Consider the following 21,755-nt stretch of genomic DNA (forward strand, 5'->3'; position numbering starts at 1 on the left):
CTTTTCCAGGGTTCATAGCTGCAGGGTGTTCGCCTGTTAGCCTATGGAGGGTGGACCAGGCTTTTTTGCTGTTGTGTGTCATGTTGATGTTCGCGACTGTGTCTTCCCATTTTTTCCTACGGCTCATGGACAGCTGTTGCATCAGCTCGGTGCTGGTCTGTACGGTTTCCTCGGAGAAGGGGTCACTCTCGTACAAGGCCTCATACATTTTAAGAAGTCCTGATGCCTCTGCGTTAAGCCCAGGGATGTGGTATGTGCGGCAGCCTCTCTGTATGGTTAACATGACACAGTTCAGACAATTTTAATGAATTCGTTGTAGTTCGACACCACAGATGAAAGAGTACAGAGTTTCTCGTCGATACCCTCTGAGAATCGAGTCCAGTCTGCTTTACCAAAGTTGAACCGCTGCCGGAATGGAACCTTAATGGGTTGTACTACAGCTTGCACCCGACACATGATGGGCCTGTGCTGTGTTTTCGGGAGGGGTTTGCAGACGGACATCGAGCACTGCGGGCTGATGTTCTCGCTGACGAAGATGAGGTCAGGGATGTAGCCATGTCGCCATTGTCCGCTGTTGAAGGATGCAGGTAGTTTCAGGTTGTGGAGGAGACTGAGTCCGTTGGCCTCCGCCCATGCTTCAACCACTTCACCATCGGAGTTGGTGGATTGATAGCCCCACGGCATGTTGTGGCCATTGAAGTCTCCAACAATCAGTCTAATCCGTTTGTCATCCAAATCGCTGATATCCCAGGGTATGAAAGGTTGGGCAGGTGGTTTGTACACGGATGAGATTGTGCAGGTACCGACGTCCACAGTGATAAGCTCTATAGTGTCCCGACAAGCACATTAAGAAGTTGTAACTGTAATGTCCGGTTTGGTGTAGATCACACTTCCATGTTTTGGGTGCGGAATTTCTGCTACTAATGTCAGTCTGGGTAACTGCTGCCTAGTTTGGCCAGAGTCGCAATGGGTCTCTTGGACGCATAGGATATTACATTGCGTCTCGTGGCACATTTCCGAAAGGAGTAGCGATTTGTCTTCTGAGAAACCCTCTATGTTAATAGAGATGACGGTCAGGGCTCGCTCTGACAAGTGCCATTTGGTGTCGCATATTACTGGTGGAACCATCGTGGTGGAAGGAGATTGGCTGCTCAGCAGTATAATACAGAAGGTTGCCCAGGGTGCGCCAGGCGCTGTGACGACTAGGGTCATCGGATACTTCAATTGCGCCATACGGGGAGGCTCCTTCTGTGCACCCTTTTTTAAGTTCATATCCTGGTTAAAATAATAGCATGTATAGGTGGAAAGAATTGCAATGAGAACAGCAATCAACTAACAATCAAGAAAAGTAACAAGTATTTTACCCTTACACAATCAAGTTCTACTTATTCTATGGAAATCTTAAATCCTAATTTCTATGCCCATACTCCACCTTCCTTCAATTTACGCTTCAGTAATTAGTGATGGCTGAGGTTTCGATGGGCATGTCTATAAGACTAGTGAAGTGAGACTAGTGAGACATCTCCTCCAAAGAAGGCAAGACCCCCTTTATTCCTTAATCCACACTCATACACACTCATAAATATGATAATGAGTTATAATGAGACAGTCAGCAGCAACAGGAGAAAATTCTTAACTAGGCCCTTGAATTTTGCAATCACATAACAGTAAATATTCTATTGTATGTTAAAGGATTTGGGGTTGGGGTGGGGGTGTGGGGGGATTGCACGGCCTCAGCCAGCTCGGTGGTCAAAGACGATAGGCCAATCAGCTGAATATTGGGTTGCGCCACCTAGTGCGCAGGTGTAAAATGCATCCTTGATCAGCACCTCCTATCGTGCAGATGTGAATTAGCTGAAGGCGATCAATCGTTTCGCATTGTGAAAGGGCCTTAGCACCCTGATTTTTTTCCTCTAAAACCAACTGAGAGTTTCCTTTGCTGTATGCTTTGGGTCGTTGTCCTGCTGGAAGGTCCAACCACGTCTCATCATCATCCTGGTGGATGGTAGCAGATTCTTCTCAAGAATCTCCTGGTAAAGGGCTCCATTCATTGTTCCTTCAATTATATGAAGTCTGCCAATACCATACAATGAAAAACAGCCCCACACCATGATGCTTCCACCTCCAAACTTCACTGGTGGTATAGTGTTTTTAGGGTGATGTACAGTGCCATTTTTTCTCTAAACATGGTGTGTAGTATGACAGCCAAAAAGTTTAATTTTGCTCTTGTCTGACCAGACTACACTCTTCCAGTATTTCATAGGCTTGTCCAAATGAGCTATAGCAAAATTAAAACGAGCTTCAACATGCCTTTTCTTTAGTAACGGTGTCTTGCGGGCTGAGTGTGCATAGAGGCCTTGGCGCTGGAGTGCATTGCCTATTGTTTTCTCTGTGATGATGGCACCTGCTGCTTCCAAGTGTTTCTGGAGCTCTTTCTGAGTGGTCCTTGGCTCTTGGGCTACTCTTCTAACTATTCTTCTGACTCCCTGGTCAGAAATCTTGCGAGGAGCTCCTGTGCGTGGCCAGTTGATGACGGAGTGATGTTGTTTCCACTTGCGAATAATGGCCCCAATGGTGCTTACTGATTTCCATTACATGAGCGTAGATGTTAAAACTTCATGCTGATTTTAGACTGGCGAACTTGGCTCTCGCCAAGATAAGCACCAACTAAGACGTAACTTCACAGCAAACTAATGTGATCCATATGTGTCTCCATCCATTTCCTTCCACATAATGATATCCTTCTGTCTGGTGTTGATGGCTGAAGCCCACGACACCTCAAGAGAGCTCGACGGTGATTCTGGCGTCCCAGCATCACCCCCCTCCGTCCCCCACTCAACTCAGCCCAGCATACTTACCTGTACCTCACCCTTTCTTTCTTTCTATTGTGCTTGAGCTCCACAGCCAGAATCTTTCCGTCTCAACCACAGCCAGTTGCTGCTCCTCTCTGTTGCTTCAGATAAGTTCTTCACTGTGTGACGCAACTCTTGTCCATTGAATCCGACATCTCTAAGAAACCGGGTTGTAGAATGTGCCACAAATCCTCGACATCCTACTTCCACTGGGTAAACCCAGAATCTCCATCCTCTCTGTTCCGCTTCAGTGGCTAGTTGAACATACCGCAGTTTCTTCCTCTCAAACGCCTCATCTACAGCATCCTCCCATGGCACTTTTAACTCTACCAGGTGAACAAGGCGTGCTGACTCAGACCACAAGACAATATCTGGTCGAATGTTTGTAGTGGCAATCTCAGGTGGAAAAATAAGTCATTGATCAACATCTGCCAGCATTTTCTAGTCTCTAACAGCTTCCAGTTGTCCTGGGCGAGGATTGGTTTTAACACCTTTTCTTGATGGTTGCTCTCCTGGGCGGAGGAATATTGTCTTTTGTATGTAATGTTTTAATGGAACGGGTGGCAACTTATTGGTCATGTTACGCTTGTCTTCCAATGCTAAGGCCACACATCGCAGCACCTGGTCATGGTGCCAAGCAAACTGTCCTTGGCTAAGAGCCACCTTGCATCCTGTCAAAATGTGCCTTAATGTTGCAGGTGATGAACACAAATGACATGAGGGATCCTCTCCTACCCAAAGGTTTAGGTTCTGTGGTGATTGGAGAACATCATATGTTGACCTTATAAGGAAACTGATCCTGCTCTGTTCCATTGACCATAGGTCTTGCCAACCAATCTTGCATTGTTCCACACTCTCCCATCTCATCCATTCTCCCTGCTTGCCCTGGGAAATGGGCTTTATACACCTCATCCTCTCCTCCTGCTTTTGCACCTCGTTAACTACAAGCTTCCTCCGTTGCGCTGGGGTTGCCTTGTGCCATGTAGGAGGAGCTGAACTGAAACCAAGATCCCTTCTTCCATGCTGAACTTGCCCCATAATATCACCAATTTGAAGGGCAGCCTTTGCATCCTCCACAGCTTTCTTTGCCACCCACTTTCTTCCAGTTTTCAACACAGGTGCTGCCTCCCTTACGCATTTGTCACATGACTCTACTAATGTCATTTCCAGTCGGACCTTGGTGCACTTAAACTCCTCGGTTAGAGCGGAGACAGGTAGCTGCAGTATTCCTTTACCATAAAGTCCCACTCTGCTAAGGCAGCGTGGAACTCCCAACCATTTCCTGATGTATGAACTGATTAAAGCTTCCAGCTTCTCTACTGTTGTCAAAGAAACCTCGTACACAGTTAGTGGCCACAGCAACCTTGGCAGTAGGCCAAACTGAAAGCACCAGAGTTTTAATTTGCCTGGTAAAGCGCTGCTGTCTATGCTCTTCAACCCTTCCACAGCTTGTTGTCTAACTTCTCCCACACGAACTGTGTCCTTTAGATCCCCGTCGTACCATCTCCCAAGGCTCTTCACTGGCTTCTCAGACACTGTTGGTATTGCCTCACCATTAATGAAGAACGTTTTACTCTTCTAACTATTCTTCTGACTCCCTGGTCAGAAATCTTGCGTGGAGCTCCTGTGCATGGCCGGTTGATGACGGAGTGATGTTGTTTCCACTTGCGGATAATGGCCCCAATGGTGCTTACTGGAAGATTCAGAAGTTTTGAAATATGTCTGTATCCGATTCCATCCATATGTTTCGCAACAATAAGGTTGCGAAGGTCTTGTGAGAGCTCTTTGCTTTTACCCATCATGAGATGTTTTCTTGTGTGACACCTTGGTAACTAAAAGTCCTGTGTCATTCCACTTTATTACACATAACTTTATTTATGGACTTTAACGTTGTGAATTCTTTATATTAACAAATTTCTTGAATTAATACTGATGACTGGTGAACATTTCATGTGTATGCCCTGAATAACCTCAGTGGAAATATATTTACTGAAAGTTTTTTGACACGTCCAATACTTATTTCCCCCACTGTATCTGACTCTATTGGCCTGAACTGGTGTATATATATATATATATATATATATATATATATATATATATATATATATATATATATATATATATATATATACCTACAGTGGTGCTTGAAAGTTTGTGAATTTTTAAAAATATTTTTGCATAAATATGACCTAAAACATCATTAGATTTTCACACAAGTCCTAAAAGTAGACAACAAGATCTCAATTAAGCAAATGAGAGAAAAATATTAAAGCAAAATTAAAGTTTTCGAGTGGCCTAGTTAAAGTCCTGACTTATAAAGACCTATTGAGATGCTGTGGCAGGACGTTCAACAGGCAGTTCATGCTCGAAAACCCTCCAGTGTGGCTGAACTAAAGCAGTTCTGCAAAGAAGAGTGGGCCAAAATTCCACCACAGTGCTGTGAAAGACTGATCTCCAGATATCAGAAGTGTTTGGTTGCAGTTATTCCTCCTAAAGGTGGCACAACCAGATTTTAGGTTTAAGAGGACAATTAGTTTTTCACATTGGTGATAGGTGTTGGATATCTTTTTTTTAGTTCCGTAAAAAAATAATAAATCAAAACTATATTGTTTATTCAGGTTGCCTTTATTTTATATTGTATTTCATTTGAAGATTTAAAACTATTTAGTATGAGATATACACAAAAAACAGGAGAAATCAGGATAATTTTCCCCAGCACTGTACAAGTTATATTAGGGATGCAGCTATATTGAATTTCATGGGCTGATCCAATAATAGATGTGCAGTATTTGTGCTCATAGGGCTACAGTTTTGCACAATTCCTTCTGTTATTTTATCTTTGAAATTGGTATAAGGTATAAAGTTATGATTTACATTAATTTAGGAAAGTTTTTGTTTATATACAGGTCTAGGTAGCTGTCACGACGATCTAGTTAACAGCTTAGCTGCATGTTAGTGCGACATGGCATACAATACTGAAAATGAGAGAGAGGACAGACTGAGAATGAATAACTTTCTGTTGTCAATAGTTTCCTCTCACCGGGCTTGACTACGGTGACGCAATCGAATTCGTGACGTAATCGAACCTCGAAACATTCTGATCAACTGTTAGGTCTACAAATTAATCCGTATATATATTAGATTTTTTTTTTTACAGAGACTCTGATGAACATATTCTGTGCGAAAATGTCAGACGACAATTTATCTGAACAGCTAAAGCAGTTTATCAGTTCTCATGGAGGGGGAGTTGTTGTAAACTGTGAAAGCGTGTACAGTATGATGTACAGTATGCACAGCAGGCTGGAGCGCCTTGAAGCCGAGAGAAAGACAGCGGATGTGAGGAAAGCAGATGTCGGTGAGTCGCAGCCGGATGAGAAAAGCTCAAGTCATACTGATGAGCAGAAGGCGGCGCAGGAGCAACTGTCCAGCGGTACAGAGATGCCGAGCCTCTCCACCTCGGACACGAGCGGACAAGTGGAGGACAGCGAGGAAGGAGTGTCCAAGGTAAGGACTCATTCTCTAGTTCTGTATCATCTGAACCCCTTTTACTGTCCAGCAGAAATGTAATACTACACTAATAACCTGATGTTTTCTACACACTTTTATTCGTTGTTTAATTGACTCAAGAGAATTAACTCTCACTTTTGTAATGTAGCATACACTGAACTTTACTAGTTACTGTCAGTTACTGTGATGTTGCTGTAATGTTTAATGGTTTGTCAAAGAAAGCTTCTTAGCGTAGAGACTTAAAATGAACCCACATCAGGTATCTGAAGACCCATATGTTCTGTTTTCAGTCTCTCATGCAAGACTTGGTAAAAGAGAATCAGGAGGTGAAGAAAGAAGTGGAGACACTTAAAAATCAGTTTAGTCAGGTGACCACATACATATACTTCACTCCTTTTTATCAATTACATCCAGCATACTGCAATTAATTGATTGCAGTATGAAATGATATTCTAATTTTCATCAAAATTAGAATATAATTTCATACTGAAATCAATTAATTTACACAGAATGTAAACACAGTTCAGTCACATAATAGTAGAATGCAAAAAAAATAAAATAAAAATGAATCTGTTCATCTTGTTTTTCCAGTGTGTCACTTTGGAGCATGTGCAGGTCTTGCTAAGTCAGCAAGGTCCTCTGGTCTCTGTATCTGATGGAGCCCTAAACCAGCTAGCTGGCCAGACCCAGTCCCAGGTCAGCAGTGAGGTTGAGCAGTTACATAAGCATTGCAGAGTAATTACTTACAATTGCATGAAAAACAACAACAATATGTAAATTGAACATTATTAACACACACATGTACCAACAGATTGACATGTAAGGGACACAGCAACTACAATTGTAAACATACATCAACATTCAGATTTAACAACACGGGGAAAGCATCTAAATACATGGACTTTCTTAAATATTTCTTCAAGTTAATTAAGGGATCTTAGGGTTTTTGATTTTTATAAAATAAAGAGATTTTAAAAAGTTAGTTTAATTCAATTTTAAGGTGGGGAAAGGATGGAAAACCATTTGCAAATCTTTGTTCATGAATGAAAAATTAACGTATAAAATAAAATAATTAACCACATACTCCAGAGGTTTATTTTTAGTATCGCTGTAATAAAATAATAATAATGTCTTTTAAACTAAAAGCATGTGTAAAATTGGTAGAGTCAAAAATATGAGGACCTAGTTCAGACCAGAACTGTTTAGATGTGCAAATGTCTCCTCTGCTTGTTTACAAAAAAAAAACATGGGCTGTCTCTACGGTGACACATTCGAATTCGAGTAGTAGCTGACTGTTACGTCACGTGTTCGCGAATCAGAATTCTCAAATCACTGAATCAATCCGTCTGTATCTTAGACATCAGACTGCTAGCAAGCAATTTTTACAGAGACTGATTAACATATTCTGTACGAAAATGTCAGAAGTCAGATATTTCTTTGAACAGCTAAAGCAGTGCAACAACTCTTTTGAAGCTGGAAATGTAAACTTTAATGGCCTTTACACTCAGCAGAGCAGTCTGCTGCACAGTATCCTCTGTAGGCTGGAGTGCCTTGAAGCCAAGAGAGAGACAGCGGATGGAAGGAAAGCAGACGTTGACCGCGATGTCAGTGAGTCGCAGCCGGATGAGAAAAGCTCAACTCGTATTGATGAGCAGAAGGCGGCGCTGGAGCAACTGTCTGGCGGTACAGAGATGCCGAGCCTCTCCACCTCGGACACGAGCGGACAAGTGGAGGACAGCGAGGAAGGAGTGTCCAAGGTAAGGACTCATTCTGTAGTTCTGTATCATCTGAACTCCTTTTACTGTTCAGCAGAAATGTAATACTACACTAATAACCTGATGTTTTCTACCCACTTTTATTCGTTGTTTAATTGACAAGAGAATTAACTCTCACTTTTGTAATGTAGCACACATTGAAATTCACTAGTTACTGTCAGTTACTGTGATGTTGCTGTAATGTTTAATGGTTTGCCAAAGAAAGCTTCTTAGCGTAGAGACTTAAAATGAACTCACATCAGGTATCTGAAGACCCATATGTTCTGTTTTCAGTCTCTCATGCAAGACATGGTAAAAGAGAATCAGGAGCTCAAGAAGAAGATGTACAGCCTGAAGAAAGAAGTGGAGACGCTTAAAAATCAGTTTAGTCAGGTGACCACATACATATACTTCACTCCTTTTTACCAATTACATCCATCATGGTCAAAATTAGAATATCTTTTCATACTGCAATCAATTAATTTACACAGAATGTAAACACAGTTCAGTCACATAATAGTAGAATGCAAAAAAACTGAATCTGTTCATCTTGTTTTTCCAGTGTGTGACTTTGGAGCACGTGCAGGTCTTGCTAAGTCAGCAAGGTCCTCTGGTCTCTGTATCTGATGGAGCCCTAAACCAGCTAGCTGGCCAGACCCAGTCCCAGGTCAGCAGTGAGGTTGTGCAGTTACATAAGCATTGCAGAGTAATTACTTACAATTGCATGAAAAACAACAACAATATGTAAATTGAACATTATTAACACACACATGTTCCAACAGATTGACATGTCAGGGACACAGCAACTACAATTGTAAACATACATTAACATTCAGATTTTACAACACGGGGAAAGCATCTAAATACATGGACTTTCTTAAATATTTCTTCAAGTTAGTTAAGGGATCTTAGGGTTTTTGGTCTTTATAAAATAAAGAGATTTTAAAAAGTTAGTTTAATTCAAGTTTAAGGTGGGGAAAGGATGGAAAACCATTTGCAAATCTTTGTTCATGAATGAAAAATTAACGTATAAAATAAAATAATTAACCACATACTCCAGAGGTTTATTTTTAGTATCGCTGTAAAAAATAATAATAATGTCTTTTAAACTAAAAGCATGTGTAAAATTGGTACAGTCAAAAATATGAGGACCTAGTTCAGACCAGAACTGTTTAGATGTGCAAATGTCTCCTCTGCTTGTTTACAAAAAAAACAAACATGGGCTGTCTCTACAGTGACACATTCGAATTCGAGTAGTAGCTGACTGTTACGTCACATGTTCGTGAATCAGAATTCTCAAATCACTGAATCAATCCGTCTGTATCTTAGACATCAGACTGCTAGCAAGCAATTTTTACAGAGACTGATTAACATATTCTGTACGAAAATGTCAGAAGTCAGATATTTCTTTGAACAGCTAAAGCAGTGCAACAACTCTTTTGAAGCTGGAAATGTAAACTTTAATGGCCTTTACACTCAGCAGAGCAGTCTGCTGCACAGTATCCTCTGTAGACTGGAGCGCCTTGAAGCCGAGAGAGAGACAGCGGATGGAAGGAAAGCGGACATTGATCGCGATGTCGGTGAGTCGCAGCCGGATGAGAAAAGCTCAACTCGTCTTGATGAGCAGAAGGCGGCGCTGGAGCAACTGTCCGGCGGTACAGAGATGCCGAGCCTCTCCACCTCGGACACGAACGGACAAGTGGAGGACAGCGAGGAAGGTGTGTCCAAGGTAAGGACTCATTCTCTAGTTCTGTATCATCTGAACTCCTTTTACTGTCCAGGAGAAATGTAATACTACACTAATAACCTGATGTTTTCTACACACTTTTATTCGTTATTTAATTGACTCAAGAGAATTAACTCTCACTTTTGTAATGTAGCACACATTGAAATTCACTAGTTACTGTCAGTTACTGTGATGTTGCTGTAATGTTTAATGGTTTGCCAAAGAAAGCTTCTTAGCGTAGAGACTTAAAATGAACTCACATCAGGTATCTGAAGACCCATATGTTCTGTTTTCAGTCTCTCATGCAAGACTTGGTAAAAGAGAATCAGGAGCTCAAGAAGAAGATGTACAGCCTGAAGAAAGAAGTGGAGACGCTTAAAAATCAGCTTAGTCAGGTGACCACATATATATACTTCACTCCTTTTTATCAATTACATCCAACATGGTCAAAATTAGAATATCATTTCATATTGCAATCAATTCATTTACACAGAATATAAACACAGTTCAATCACATAATAGCAACAAGATGAAACAGTTCATCTTGTTTTTCCAGTGTGTGACTTTGGAACACGTGCAGGTCTTGCTAAGTCAGCAAGGTCCTCTGGTCTCTGTATCTGAGGGAGCCCTAAACCAGCTAGCTGGCCAGACACAGTCCCAGGTCAGCAGTGAGGTTGAGCAGGTCCCAGAGACACTGGAAGCTCTGACGGACCATGGGGGACTGCAGGAGAAGCACGAGAGCCTCGAGGCTCCTGTGGAACGCCTGGAAGGTAACATGAGTATGCACCTACTGTCAACAACAGCAGCTAGGCTAGGGAATTTCCCAATATTGGCAGAATAAAGAATTATATTAAATATATAATTATATTATTTGACATATTAATTTGTAACCTTACAGTAATGTTGGAGCATGAATTCTTTCATGACTAGAGTTTGACAACTATGTTTAAAAAACGAAAGGACGAGAGAGTCCTTGCATGAATCCACAAGATATGGATTTGTCTGATATACTAGTCTTAGTGCCACTTTTCCTGCTGTGCATGTTTAGCTGAACAACCTGTCTAAATCTGGGCATGGAAAAGCATGTATTAATAATGCTGTATTTAATTTTTTGTTTAGGAGAACAAGATGATACACTGGATCAGTTGAATCAACTGAAAACTCAGTTGGTGGATGCTGTAACGGTAGATAGAAAGAAGGTAATGAAAATACACTTACCCTTCTACACCTATACACACCTAACCACACACAAACACCTAACAGTGTAGATTATGATGGCAGGTATATGAGGTGGAGCCTTTGCACATGGGCCCAGTGAACATGTCAGAAAGTTCAGGATTAGGTGAGGAGCTTGCCATGTCTGAGGCGACAGACAGCCAGAGCAGAGACAGTTTCAGTGGACTAGAGCAGCAGCTTCATTTGCAAACAGCTGACATCAGGTAAATTCCATTCACAGGCCACAGGAAACAGGATTGGGAGCAGTTGTAGCCCCTTCACTTACATTAATAACGCTAATATTAAGTTCTTTGTATTACTGTTAGTTAGCCAGGGGTACTTGGATGTGCAAATACACAAGTACATGTAAGATTTAACTCTGTGTCATCTGTGTAATGATGCCACAGCTATCTGTAGCCTGGAGCAAAGGGATCAAAATTGGCCATGGGATCCCTGAGATCAGGATTACATTAATGTCAAGAGAAATAAATGTGTATGTGAAAAACTGAACACAAAAAACAATTGTAGAGAATGGTTAGCGGTCCTCACTGGCACATTTGCCTATTATTTACATCCTCACAATTTTTCTTACACTGTCACACACACTTTGATAGGAATGCAGTGCAGAAGCTGGATATGGAGGTGCGAAATATGAAGCAGGAATTGCTGACCATCAGATTGGAACAGAAGAGAAGCCCATATAATGAAATGCAGGATAAGGTCAGAAAGAGAAGAGAAAGATTAATTAATTGGTATAGTGCAGTCTTCTCACTTTTTGATATACTAAACCACTTTATTTGCTGTCTATCTGTAGCTGGACAGCCTCCAGTCCAAGCTAGATTCTCTGATGGCATCCTCATCCTCTATGCTATCATGGAGCCTACAGCAGGAAGATCTGGATTCCCCAGCAGGTCAGGAAGGTGCTGCTGAACCTGCATGGCTCTCAGGCATGGCGGCTCTGAGCATGAAGATAAGCGAGCTCTTTCATCAGGTTGAGAATCTGCAGAGTATCGTTACTGATCTTATGAAGCAGGAGACCAGTGGCAGGACGTTCATCACTGACACAGTGAGTACAGACACACAAACTTGTATCGTTTATACGTTTGCACAGTCATAAACAGAATGGTATATATTTATTAAAAACCTTGTTTGTTTTCATAGGGTTGATACTTTTTACTACTTTTTAGATACTTTTTATTTCTGGTTGCACTGCCATAATTTTGCATATCAGTCAGTATTGGTAGTAATCCTCGTAAGCTCTAAGTTTCACCTACATCTGTTTTTATGTGGGCCGGCACAGTGGCACAGTAGGTTGCATTGACCCATCACAGATTCAGAAGAGTTTTGGCGGTCCTGGGTTTGAGCCTGAGGTCACAGGTTACTGTCTATGTTGTCTCTGTTTGCATTTACTCTATGTTCTTAGGTTTACTCCCACCTCTCCAAATCATGCCAGTAAGATAAATTGCCTCTAGGTGTGAATAGCTGTGAGTGTGTGATCAATATTACAATATAATAAACTCTTGCATCCCATCCATGATGTATTCCCCTTTCATACCCAGTGTTCCTGGGAGAGGGATAGGCTCCAGATCCACCGCAACTTTAATCAAGATAAAACAGTTACTAAAATCGAGTGAGTGAGAGTGTGTTTTTATGTGTATTTGTTTGTGTACCCCAGACCTCAGAGTTGACAAGTGATGTGCAGGGGCCTATTCTGCAACTCCAGGCTGGACATGAGAAGCTCCACAGTACAGCCAGCCCGCTGAGGGAACATCGCATAAAGGAACAAAGTCATATTGAGGTAAGCAATATTGAGTTTGGTTTAAAGCAAGTAAAAAAAATACAGTGCAAAACTGTCATTGGAGTACCTCTGTTATACATTGTGTACCCCAGACCACACAGTTGACAAGTGATGTGCAAGGGACTGTCCTGCAACTCCAGGCTGGACGTGAGAAGCTCCACAGTACAGCCAGCCCGCTGAGGGAACATCGCATGAAGGAACAAAGTCATATTGAGGTAAGCAATATTGAGTTTGGTTTAAAGCAAGTAAAAAAAAATACAGTGCAAAACTATCATTGAAGTACCACTGTTATACATTGTGTACCCCAGACCACAGAGTTAAGTGATGTGCAGGGGACTGTCCTACAACTCCAGGCTGGACGTGAGAAGCTCCACAGTACAGCCAGCCCACTGAGGGAACATCGCATGAAGGAACAAAGTCATATTGAGGTAAGCAATATTGAGTTTGGTTTAAAGCAAGTAAAAAAAAATACAGTGCAAAACTATCATTGAAGTACCACTGTTATACATTGTGTACCCCAGACCACAGAGTTAAGTGATGTGCAGGGGACTGTCCTACAACTCCAGGCTGGACGTGAGAAGCTCCACAGTACAGCCAGCCCGCTGAGGGAACATCGCATGAAGGAACAAAGTCATATTGAGGTAAGCAATATTGAGTTTGGTTTTAAGCAAGTAAAAAAAAAAATACAGTGCAAAACTATCATTGGAGTACCACTGTTATACATTGTGTACCCCAGACCACAGAGTTGACAAGTGATGTGCAGGGGTCTGTCCTGCAACTCCAGGCTGGGCGTGAGAAGCTCCACAGTACAGCCAGCCTGCTGAGGGAAGATCACACGCAGGAACAAAGTCACATTGAGGTAAGGAATACTGCACCAGACTGGCACTGGTGTACCATTATTATAAACTTAGAAAAATACATGTACTAATTAATATGCTTCTCTCTCAGCACCTGTACAAGACTATGAAGGAGCTGGATGAGAAGAAGGCAGATAAGAAGGCAGTGAAAATTGTAAAAAGCATTGTGAGTGTCTTAAATTGTAACACATTATCAAATACAAAGTCCATCCAATGTCATTTTCAGTGACTGAAACTGTTCTCCCTCATTCAGAAAGCAGACATGCAGGCACTGGATACCAAGGTCCTCCTGTGTGATACAAAAACAGTGATGCTGAACAGGACGTTTCAGGATCTACTGACTGGACTTGAGGATTATTGTCATAAGGTTTTTGAGAAGATCTTCAGGGAACTGGATTGCAAGGTGAACAGAACAGATCTGTGACTTAACATGAAAAACCTTTTTTTTGGTGGTCCTGCTGAAGCACACCCACACTAGCTTGTCAAAATATCATTGTATAGATTTCCCATTTGTGTCAAAATTATTTAGTGATTGCTTGGTGTAGTACATTTGATTTTACTCAACAAGCCATTTGTAAGGTAAACCATATGCTACAGCAAAAAGAACAGTAAATGTGCACTGCTGCAGCTCTCCTTAACTAGGACTGACACATAATTTCATAGTCTGTAAAAAGTACTTGTTAATTTGTAAGTAAAAACAAACAAAAACTCTGAATATACATCTGATTGTAATGTTGTGTCTATTTGGTTTCAGTTGAACTACACTGAGCTGGATCTTCTGAAGAAGCAGCTAGAGCTAGATTGTCAGATGAGAATTCACAAGGAGCTACAGCTGCAACGTGCCCCAGAAAGTGATGATGCTGCTGGTCTCAAGAAGTGAGTAATGCAAAAAATGTCAGTCTGTTTAAGTGAAAAAATCCTTCATAGCTTCTCCCTCTATAGCCAGACTCTAAAAGATGCTGCTATATTACTATGTGGATTTTCTGCTCACTTGTATAGTATGTGATTGCCCCATTTAAGCCAAGATAGTTTCTTCTGTGCCACTGTATTTTCCATTTTTGATTGAACTTTTGGAACAAGTGGTTGCAGACCAAATTTCGTACCTCATAATGATCAGTAAACTGTACAAACCTTTTCCATCGGGATTTTGGACACTCCACTTCACAGAAACAGCGTTGCTGATTAACAACCTGCTGTATTCTGCTGATGCAGGGAAATTCTCATTTTAGTTGTCTATGGCATTTGATGCTCTATGACATAATAATAAGACAAAACTTCAACAAATGCATTTATTTCGTACAGACCAGATAACTGAGATGCTCTTCTGTTTGCTGTTTAGATAAAATGTATATGAAGAATACAATACATAAAAAATACAGCAGTTATTATTATTATTATTAATTTCCTTCTTCCTAACAGACAGCTGACAAAATTCAGCTGCCTCTCCTGTGGCCGCTGTGTCGAAATGAATACTCCTGGACCGTATGTTTGCTTTTTGAGCTTTAAATCCATTCAAATGTATTCCACATGAATGAGTACTATATATTTATACTCGGTCCTGTCCTGTGCGTTTTCCTCTCTTTTGCTGGATGCTCTCAGACGCTTGCTGGTTTTGCCTGAGCTTCCAAGTTTACTCTCTCCAAAGGACCACAGGAGGTAAAGAGAATTTTTTAATAGTTTATTTTCTGGTTAAAATAATAGCATGTATAGGTGGAAAGAATTGCAACGAGAACAGCAATCAACTGACAAACGAGAAAAGTAACACGAGTGTTTTACCCTTATACAATCAAGTTCTGCTTATTCTACAGAAATCTTAAATCCTACTTTCTATGCCCATACTCCACCTTCCTACGATTTCTGCTTCAGTAATTAATCTTCAGCCTTTTTACTTTCCCAGGCTGAGGACATGCACTAACCTGGATCAGTATAAGCAATCACCTACAGAGTGGAGTATGGAACAAACCATGATTTTCAGAGTGAGTGATGGCTGTGGTTTCGATGGGCATATCTACAAGACTAGTGAAGTGAGAGTGCCCACCGTCTCCCCCAAAGAAGGCAAGACCCCCTTTATTCCTTAATACACACTCATGCACACTCATAATTTGATAATGAGTTATAATGAGACAATCAGAAGCAGCACATGAAAATTCTTAACTAGGCCCTTGAATTTTGCAGTCACATAATAGTAAATAAATATGGCATTGTATGTTGAAAGATTTAGAATGGGTCCACTCATATTTTTGTTTTCTTGCACCTTGCTCTTTTGAGAACAAAACACCAACAGAACAAAACACCAACAAAACACCAACAGAGACACATTTCATACAAGGACAATCTTATAGAAATAAGTCTGTTATGATAAAATATTACAAGATTTGTAATATGAAAAGATTATTTTTACGGAAATCGTATTTTTTACTGATTAATATCTATAAATAAGTATATAATGTTAATCAAGGATAAAGTCTGTGATACCCTAAAGCAAACCTGAATGATTAGATAGTTTTAAACATTTGCTATACTCTTCAGATAGATTGAAAGCATCTTGTAAAATGGTCCAGAAAACAACAGCAGCTGCTGCTACAAATTATGAACTCATTCATGGAGCCTGTCTCATCATTTCTGAGATTTGATTTCTATATAATCTAGTATTCCAGTTTCCTAATCAAAGTGATCACCCTGATGTAACAATACATTGTGCAAAACATTCCAGCTGTTCCTGTGTTATATCCTTCACCATTAGTCTTTACTTTTATTGCATATTCATCAGTGCCACTAAAATGTAAATTGGATTTAACTCTCACACTTCACAAGTAAGCTATTGTTCAAAGTTAGATTTGATTCCCTCTTTGAAAGTTTGTACTATTGAATTTGTGTCACTACAGGCTACTGCAAAAAGAAGGAGATGGTTAACCGCAGTCAGTTGCTGACACCTAGTGGAAGAAAGCCTGTCCGGCTATTGCCATTAAGACCGCAGCAACCCCAGACCCAGCTCATCTGCCATGGTACGTTCCAGACACACACCAACATGAGCACTTAAAAGGCTTGTTTTAGACCTTGGAGTAAATTGCTTATGGTTCCGAAAACAGTCTGACACTGCAGAGTAAAGTGTCTGCTGTGTGGAAATGTTTCATATTTTCAGAAGTGGAAAATAGAGAATTTAAATTTGCAACAAATGTATAGTGAGTTTCACCGAGGGGAAAACGCAAAAAATGTCTTAAAGGCAATACCACTAATCTAATCAATTATCTAAAAACTCTTCATTCTAGTGATATATTTTTTAAAAAATATATATAATAGCTAGCATTAGCAAGAAAAATAAGGAGCAACAGCACAGGGATTTGTCCAATGGCCACTTGAAAATAGGACAGTCCAAAAGCTAAACCCATGATAGACAAAATCAAAAGTTTATGGCTCTTGATGACCAACCCTTTTCACTTTTGGAGGACTGGAGATTCCACCAACTTATTGAGCATTTGGAGGCTAAATGTCTCCCAAGTCGATGCTACTTTGCTGATGTTGCCTTGCGGGTTCTGTACAATGTTGTGGTGACACACATGACGCGATCAAAGATAACGCCGGAGACTTTATCTACATCACTGACATTTGGACTCTATAAGTATGCTAACCTAACCACTCATTGGCTGAATGAAGATTTTTAAGTGAAAAGGGCAGTGATACATGCACAGGAGTTGCACATATCACATATGCCAACAACAATCTCCAATACTTTTAAACAAATGCTTGGACAGTAGAACATTACAAACAGATGCACGCGATAAGAGATAATGCTCGCAATATGGCTAAGACTATGGAGGAGTGTCTTGTTGCTAGCTTTGGCTGCATTGGACATACATTACAGCTAGTTGTGAACGAAGGTGTACTGAGTCAGCATAGCATCTCTGATTGCGTGTCCATCAGGAGAAAACTAGTTGGTCATTTTGAGCATTCCCATAGAGCCGCCGGGTAAAAAGTTGTGAAATTTGGCACTCTGATTGGGGAGCATCTAAGGAACATTCTGACCAAATTTGGGATAAGGGTCGCCAACGCTCTGGCACCACCATTTGGTCAAATTTTATCGTAATTTGGAAGTACGCTTATGGTCATAAGTTTTGAACCATGTGTCCAAAATTTAAAAGCCAGGCATCCCTGGATTCCCTAGGTTAAGGCAAGTTCAACGAATCATATTAGATAAATTTCTGCCTAATTTGATTTTCTGCCATCTTGGATTTTGTCAAAAACATTTTTTTTCTCTACTGCTCCTACAAATTTTGTCTAATCATCACCAAATTTGGCACGTCATCTACCGATTAAACCTCACAAAATAATTTTGAATACTCCAAATAGTTTGTCCCTAACGGGCCAAAGAATCTGACAGTGATGCCACCAAACAGGAAGTGAGGCTGTATCTTTGCTGACACAAAACTTGTTAGCCATGTTCAGGACTATGACCTGGAGCATATGCAACAGATTTCGTTCCAATGCCACCTAGTGATCAAAAGTTACAATAACGTTAAAAATGCTTACATCTAACTGCCTTTTTGCTGCTACTCCTCCAAATTTTGCCCAGTCTTCAGCAAATTTGTCTTACATCATCTTGAGACCTGTCTGAACAGGAATATTGATATTCAACACCGTTCATTCTCCTGTAATGCGCTGACAAATGCAAAAAGCAGGGTGTAATAAATTAATCAATGTATCCTCACAAAACTTGATAATTATCTTCAGTGCGATGTCTTGAATGCACACAAGATGTTTCGTGACTGCCCCACCTTGTGGTCAAGACCTTTAACATCTTTTTTTTTTTTTTTCCTTATATCATTTCAGGAGGTTGTGCTAAATTCACAGTTGTATGATTGTTCATGAACTATTGTAGTGTATCTGTGAATGTGCAGCTCACCGAGTCTGAGTGCTTGGCCCCCGAAAATGCTGTTTGCAGCTTTAATTGTTTATTATTATCGATATCGGCTACGAGAAGGTGGTAATGAACAGTTATTGTATTGGCCCAATATCAGTGCATCCCTACTATAAATCATATATAATAAAAGTGATCAGATAGACAGAAAAGAAAAGATAAAGCACATCAAATAAAAATCCAGTAAGGAATCCAAATAACAAGTGGATGTCCTCATTAAGGTTTAAAGAACCAAACTGGTAAAGTGCTGTAAAAACCTCATTGTGTACACAGAAACACATTATTGTTATAATGATAATAATTCACTCTCTGACCTCTCATTTACCAGGTTCAAACTGCTTGGAGAAAGATAAGCAATGGTTCATTGAGGACTCCATTCCACAGACCCTTCAGTGCAGTCAGCCAAGAAAACCTGATGGCAATAATGACTAAATAAATACACAAGATAACATTTTACAATAATGGTAGATTAGTAAATGGCAGTTATGTATGAACTTATGTATTACATAAATAAGCTAGTGTTCTGTTACACCCTCTTTACTGTCAGGGTGATGAGAATCACCTACACTGGAGCTTGAAAGTTTGTGAACCCTTTAGAATTTTCTATATTTCTGCGTAAATATGACCTAAAACATCAGATTTTCACACAAGTCCTAAAAGTAGACAAAGAGAACCCAATTAAACAAATGAGACAGTAATTTTATACTTATAAATGATCCAATATTACATATATGTGAGTGGCAAAAGTATGTGAACCTCTAGGATTAGCAGTTAATTTGAAGGTGAAATTATAGTCAAGTGTCATGTTTTCAATCAATGGGATGACAGTCAGATGTGACTGAGCACCCTGTTTTATTTAAAGAACAGGGATCTATCAAAGTCTGATCTTCACAACACATGTTTGTGGAAGTGTATTATACCATGAACAGAGGAGGTTTCTGAGGACCTCAGAAAAAAAGCTGTTGATGCTCATCAGGCATGAAAAGGTTACAAAACCATCTATAAAGTGTCTGCACATAGTCATAAGCTGTTATCTATGTAGCTCCATAAGGTGTACATGTTATGACACAGACTTGGAGCAGGATGCAAGTGAAGGTAAAGTGTCAATTTATTATGAACGCAAAGAAATCCAAAACACAAGGCAATAATCAGCGTGAATAAACAGTCCAGGGTCGAGCAATCGAGAATCAGAGGCAAAGAAAATAATCAGAAACATGGGACGCTCAGTCAAGCAGGGAGGCTGAGCGACGTTCTCCGTTGAATCAGCAGGCTGAGCAAGATTCGCAGTAGGGGAGGGAGGGTGGGGAAAGATCTTATGCATGACAGGAACATGGCATGAGAGGTCGCCTCATTGACCTTTGGCTGGAGCTCGGCAGTGGCGACCACCTCGTGGGTCTCAGGCTGGAGCTCTGGAGTTGAGGTCACCACGTTGACGTCAGGCTGGAGCTCTACAGGAGAGACTACTTTGTGAGTCTCAAACTACTTTGTAGGTCTCAGGCTGGAGCTCTGGAGCTCTGGAGGCTGCCCTGTCTGCCTCGGTCTGGAGTTGGGCTGTGGAAGCCACCCTGTCTGCCTTCTCATTATAGATCATGAATGGCAAGACAGGTTTGTCCGACAGGCTGGCCCTCCTTAAAAATATTTTATGGTCGGGGGTGAATTCAGGACTCCTGAACACCTTTATTAATAGTCCAACAAATTGGTTTACACTGCTAAGGCCTCTGGATCTCGTGGTAATCAGGAACTCCACCCACCGGCGGGCTGGGCTGGTGAGCCAGGATAACATGAACCCCAGCCACCACTTCTCTTCAGGCTTGGTGTCCACCATAACTTTCTGGATAAACAGAAAATCCATCATATGGTTTGGGGGGAATCAGGAATTTCCACTGAGGAAAAAGGATGAAGTTAAGTGCCAGGATGGTTATCTTGGCATGACGTTCCCTTTGCTCTCCTGCTGCATCCATAGTGTAGGTGAAGTAATCTGTTATGACACAGACTCGGAGCAGGATGTAAGTGCAGATGAAGAGGCAGTTTATTAGGAACACAAACAAATCCAAAACAAAAAGCAATAAACAACGTGAATAAACAGTCCAGGGTTGAGCGATCAACAAACAGAGAATCAGAGGCAAAGACAATCATCAGAAATGTGGGCAAGGTCAAAGATCAAAACCAGGAAGCAGTAAACAATAACAACGGCTTGGGAATGACAGAACACTCTAGAGGTGCAGTTACTGATGGGAATCGTAGTCTCTAGTCCCTTTTCCGGTATTTACATAACAGTACACGTGATATGTCACTTTATTGGAAGCTCTCAGCATGCACACAAGAAGGAATCTAGGTTATTCTCTCTGCCACTGGCATTTAGGAGGGGTGATACTTGCTGTATTATTAAAAAATATCAAGTGATTCTCTTTACATGTACCATTATCGTAAACTGTTGCCCAATGTGATAGCTTGCTGCATAAAAATGTACATAAATCGTGATATCTAATGTAATAAACAGTTCCTCTCTAGTCTCAATCATTGAACAGTCAATAACTTCAAAAAACAAAATAAAAAAACAAATCTGGTTTGCTCAGAAGGTCTATGGAGTATGATTTGAAGGTGTTTTTGGTGGGGGAAAATGTAATCCAAAGCACACTTCCAATTTAGATTGTTAAAAAGCCTTTATTTAAATGTCTATTTCATAGTAGAAAGATTTATTTAAAAAAAAAAAAAAGGGAATAATGGGCTGCAGATCCAAAGTCAATAACTTCACTTTGATATGGGAAACATAAAGTTAAATCTCTAATGAAATCAGAAAAGACTCTAATGAAATCAGAAAAGACTCCGATGCTTGTATATACTTAGCACTGCTTGACTCTATAGTACACAATTATTAAAGAGAAATGATTCATAATCCCACTATCCGGTGTTGCCCAGATGAGGATTTCAGGGAGTTTTTACTTGCCATCGTAGAAGGTTAATATGTTCAGGTGATGTTTGAAGAACATAAAACAAATTTAAATGTTAATGTATTTGCAACTATTTAAAATGTTCCCTAACATTTATTTTAAACACACATCTTTTACAGACCATGTACAGAACAGAACATTCTGATTAAACCAAATCAACACCTAGCACAAACTGATGAA

The 21,755-nt window shown here is 40.5% G+C and overlaps 1 protein-coding gene and 2 long non-coding RNA genes across 10 annotated transcripts; 1 reads left to right on the top strand and 2 right to left on the bottom strand.

The window, feature by feature from the left end:
- The first annotated feature begins 5,904 nt into the window (after positions 1-5,904).
- Positions 5,905-19,908, top strand: LOC128614489 (protein Daple-like). Of its 8 annotated transcripts, none has more exons than XM_053635815.1 (26): positions 5,905-6,356; positions 6,650-6,727; positions 6,951-7,094; positions 7,868-8,116; positions 8,408-8,506; positions 8,676-8,780; positions 9,594-9,842; positions 10,136-10,234; positions 10,333-10,609; positions 10,959-11,038; positions 11,121-11,278; positions 11,669-11,774; positions 11,869-12,120; positions 12,730-12,852; positions 12,945-13,067; positions 13,161-13,280; positions 13,374-13,493; positions 13,637-13,711; positions 13,801-13,875; positions 13,963-14,112; positions 14,464-14,585; positions 15,129-15,191; positions 15,309-15,365; positions 15,607-15,764; positions 16,595-16,714; positions 18,953-19,908. In XM_053635815.1, exons 1-26 carry the CDS (start codon positions 6,018-6,020, stop codon positions 19,054-19,056), a joined length of 3,645 nt encoding a protein of 1,214 aa, XP_053491790.1. In that variant the 5' UTR covers positions 5,905-6,017; the 3' UTR covers positions 19,057-19,908. The 8 variants fall into 8 exon arrangements, with proteins under 8 accessions (XP_053491790.1, XP_053491785.1, XP_053491792.1 ...); XM_053635810.1 differs by having other exon boundaries at positions 5,906-6,356; positions 13,589-13,711; XM_053635817.1 differs by having other exon boundaries at positions 5,907-6,356; positions 10,420-10,609; positions 13,589-13,711.
- Positions 6,945-11,912, bottom strand: LOC128614493 (uncharacterized). Its single transcript, XR_008387055.1, has 2 exons — positions 11,827-11,912; positions 6,945-10,192 (listed from the first exon to the last, which is right to left on the bottom strand). It is a non-coding gene; the product is annotated as an uncharacterized LOC128614493 (long non-coding RNA).
- LOC128614491 (uncharacterized) lies at positions 12,725-13,528 on the bottom strand. The gene is made up of 4 exons (XR_008387054.1): positions 13,349-13,528; positions 13,136-13,241; positions 12,920-13,028; positions 12,725-12,813 (listed from the first exon to the last, which is right to left on the bottom strand). It is a non-coding gene; the product is annotated as an uncharacterized LOC128614491 (long non-coding RNA).
- Positions 19,909-21,755: the final 1,847 nt, after the last annotated feature.

This window comes from Ictalurus furcatus, chromosome 11 (genome assembly GCF_023375685.1).
Source record: "Ictalurus furcatus strain D&B chromosome 11, Billie_1.0, whole genome shotgun sequence".
Classification (NCBI taxonomy): domain Eukaryota; kingdom Metazoa; phylum Chordata; class Actinopteri; order Siluriformes; family Ictaluridae; genus Ictalurus; species Ictalurus furcatus.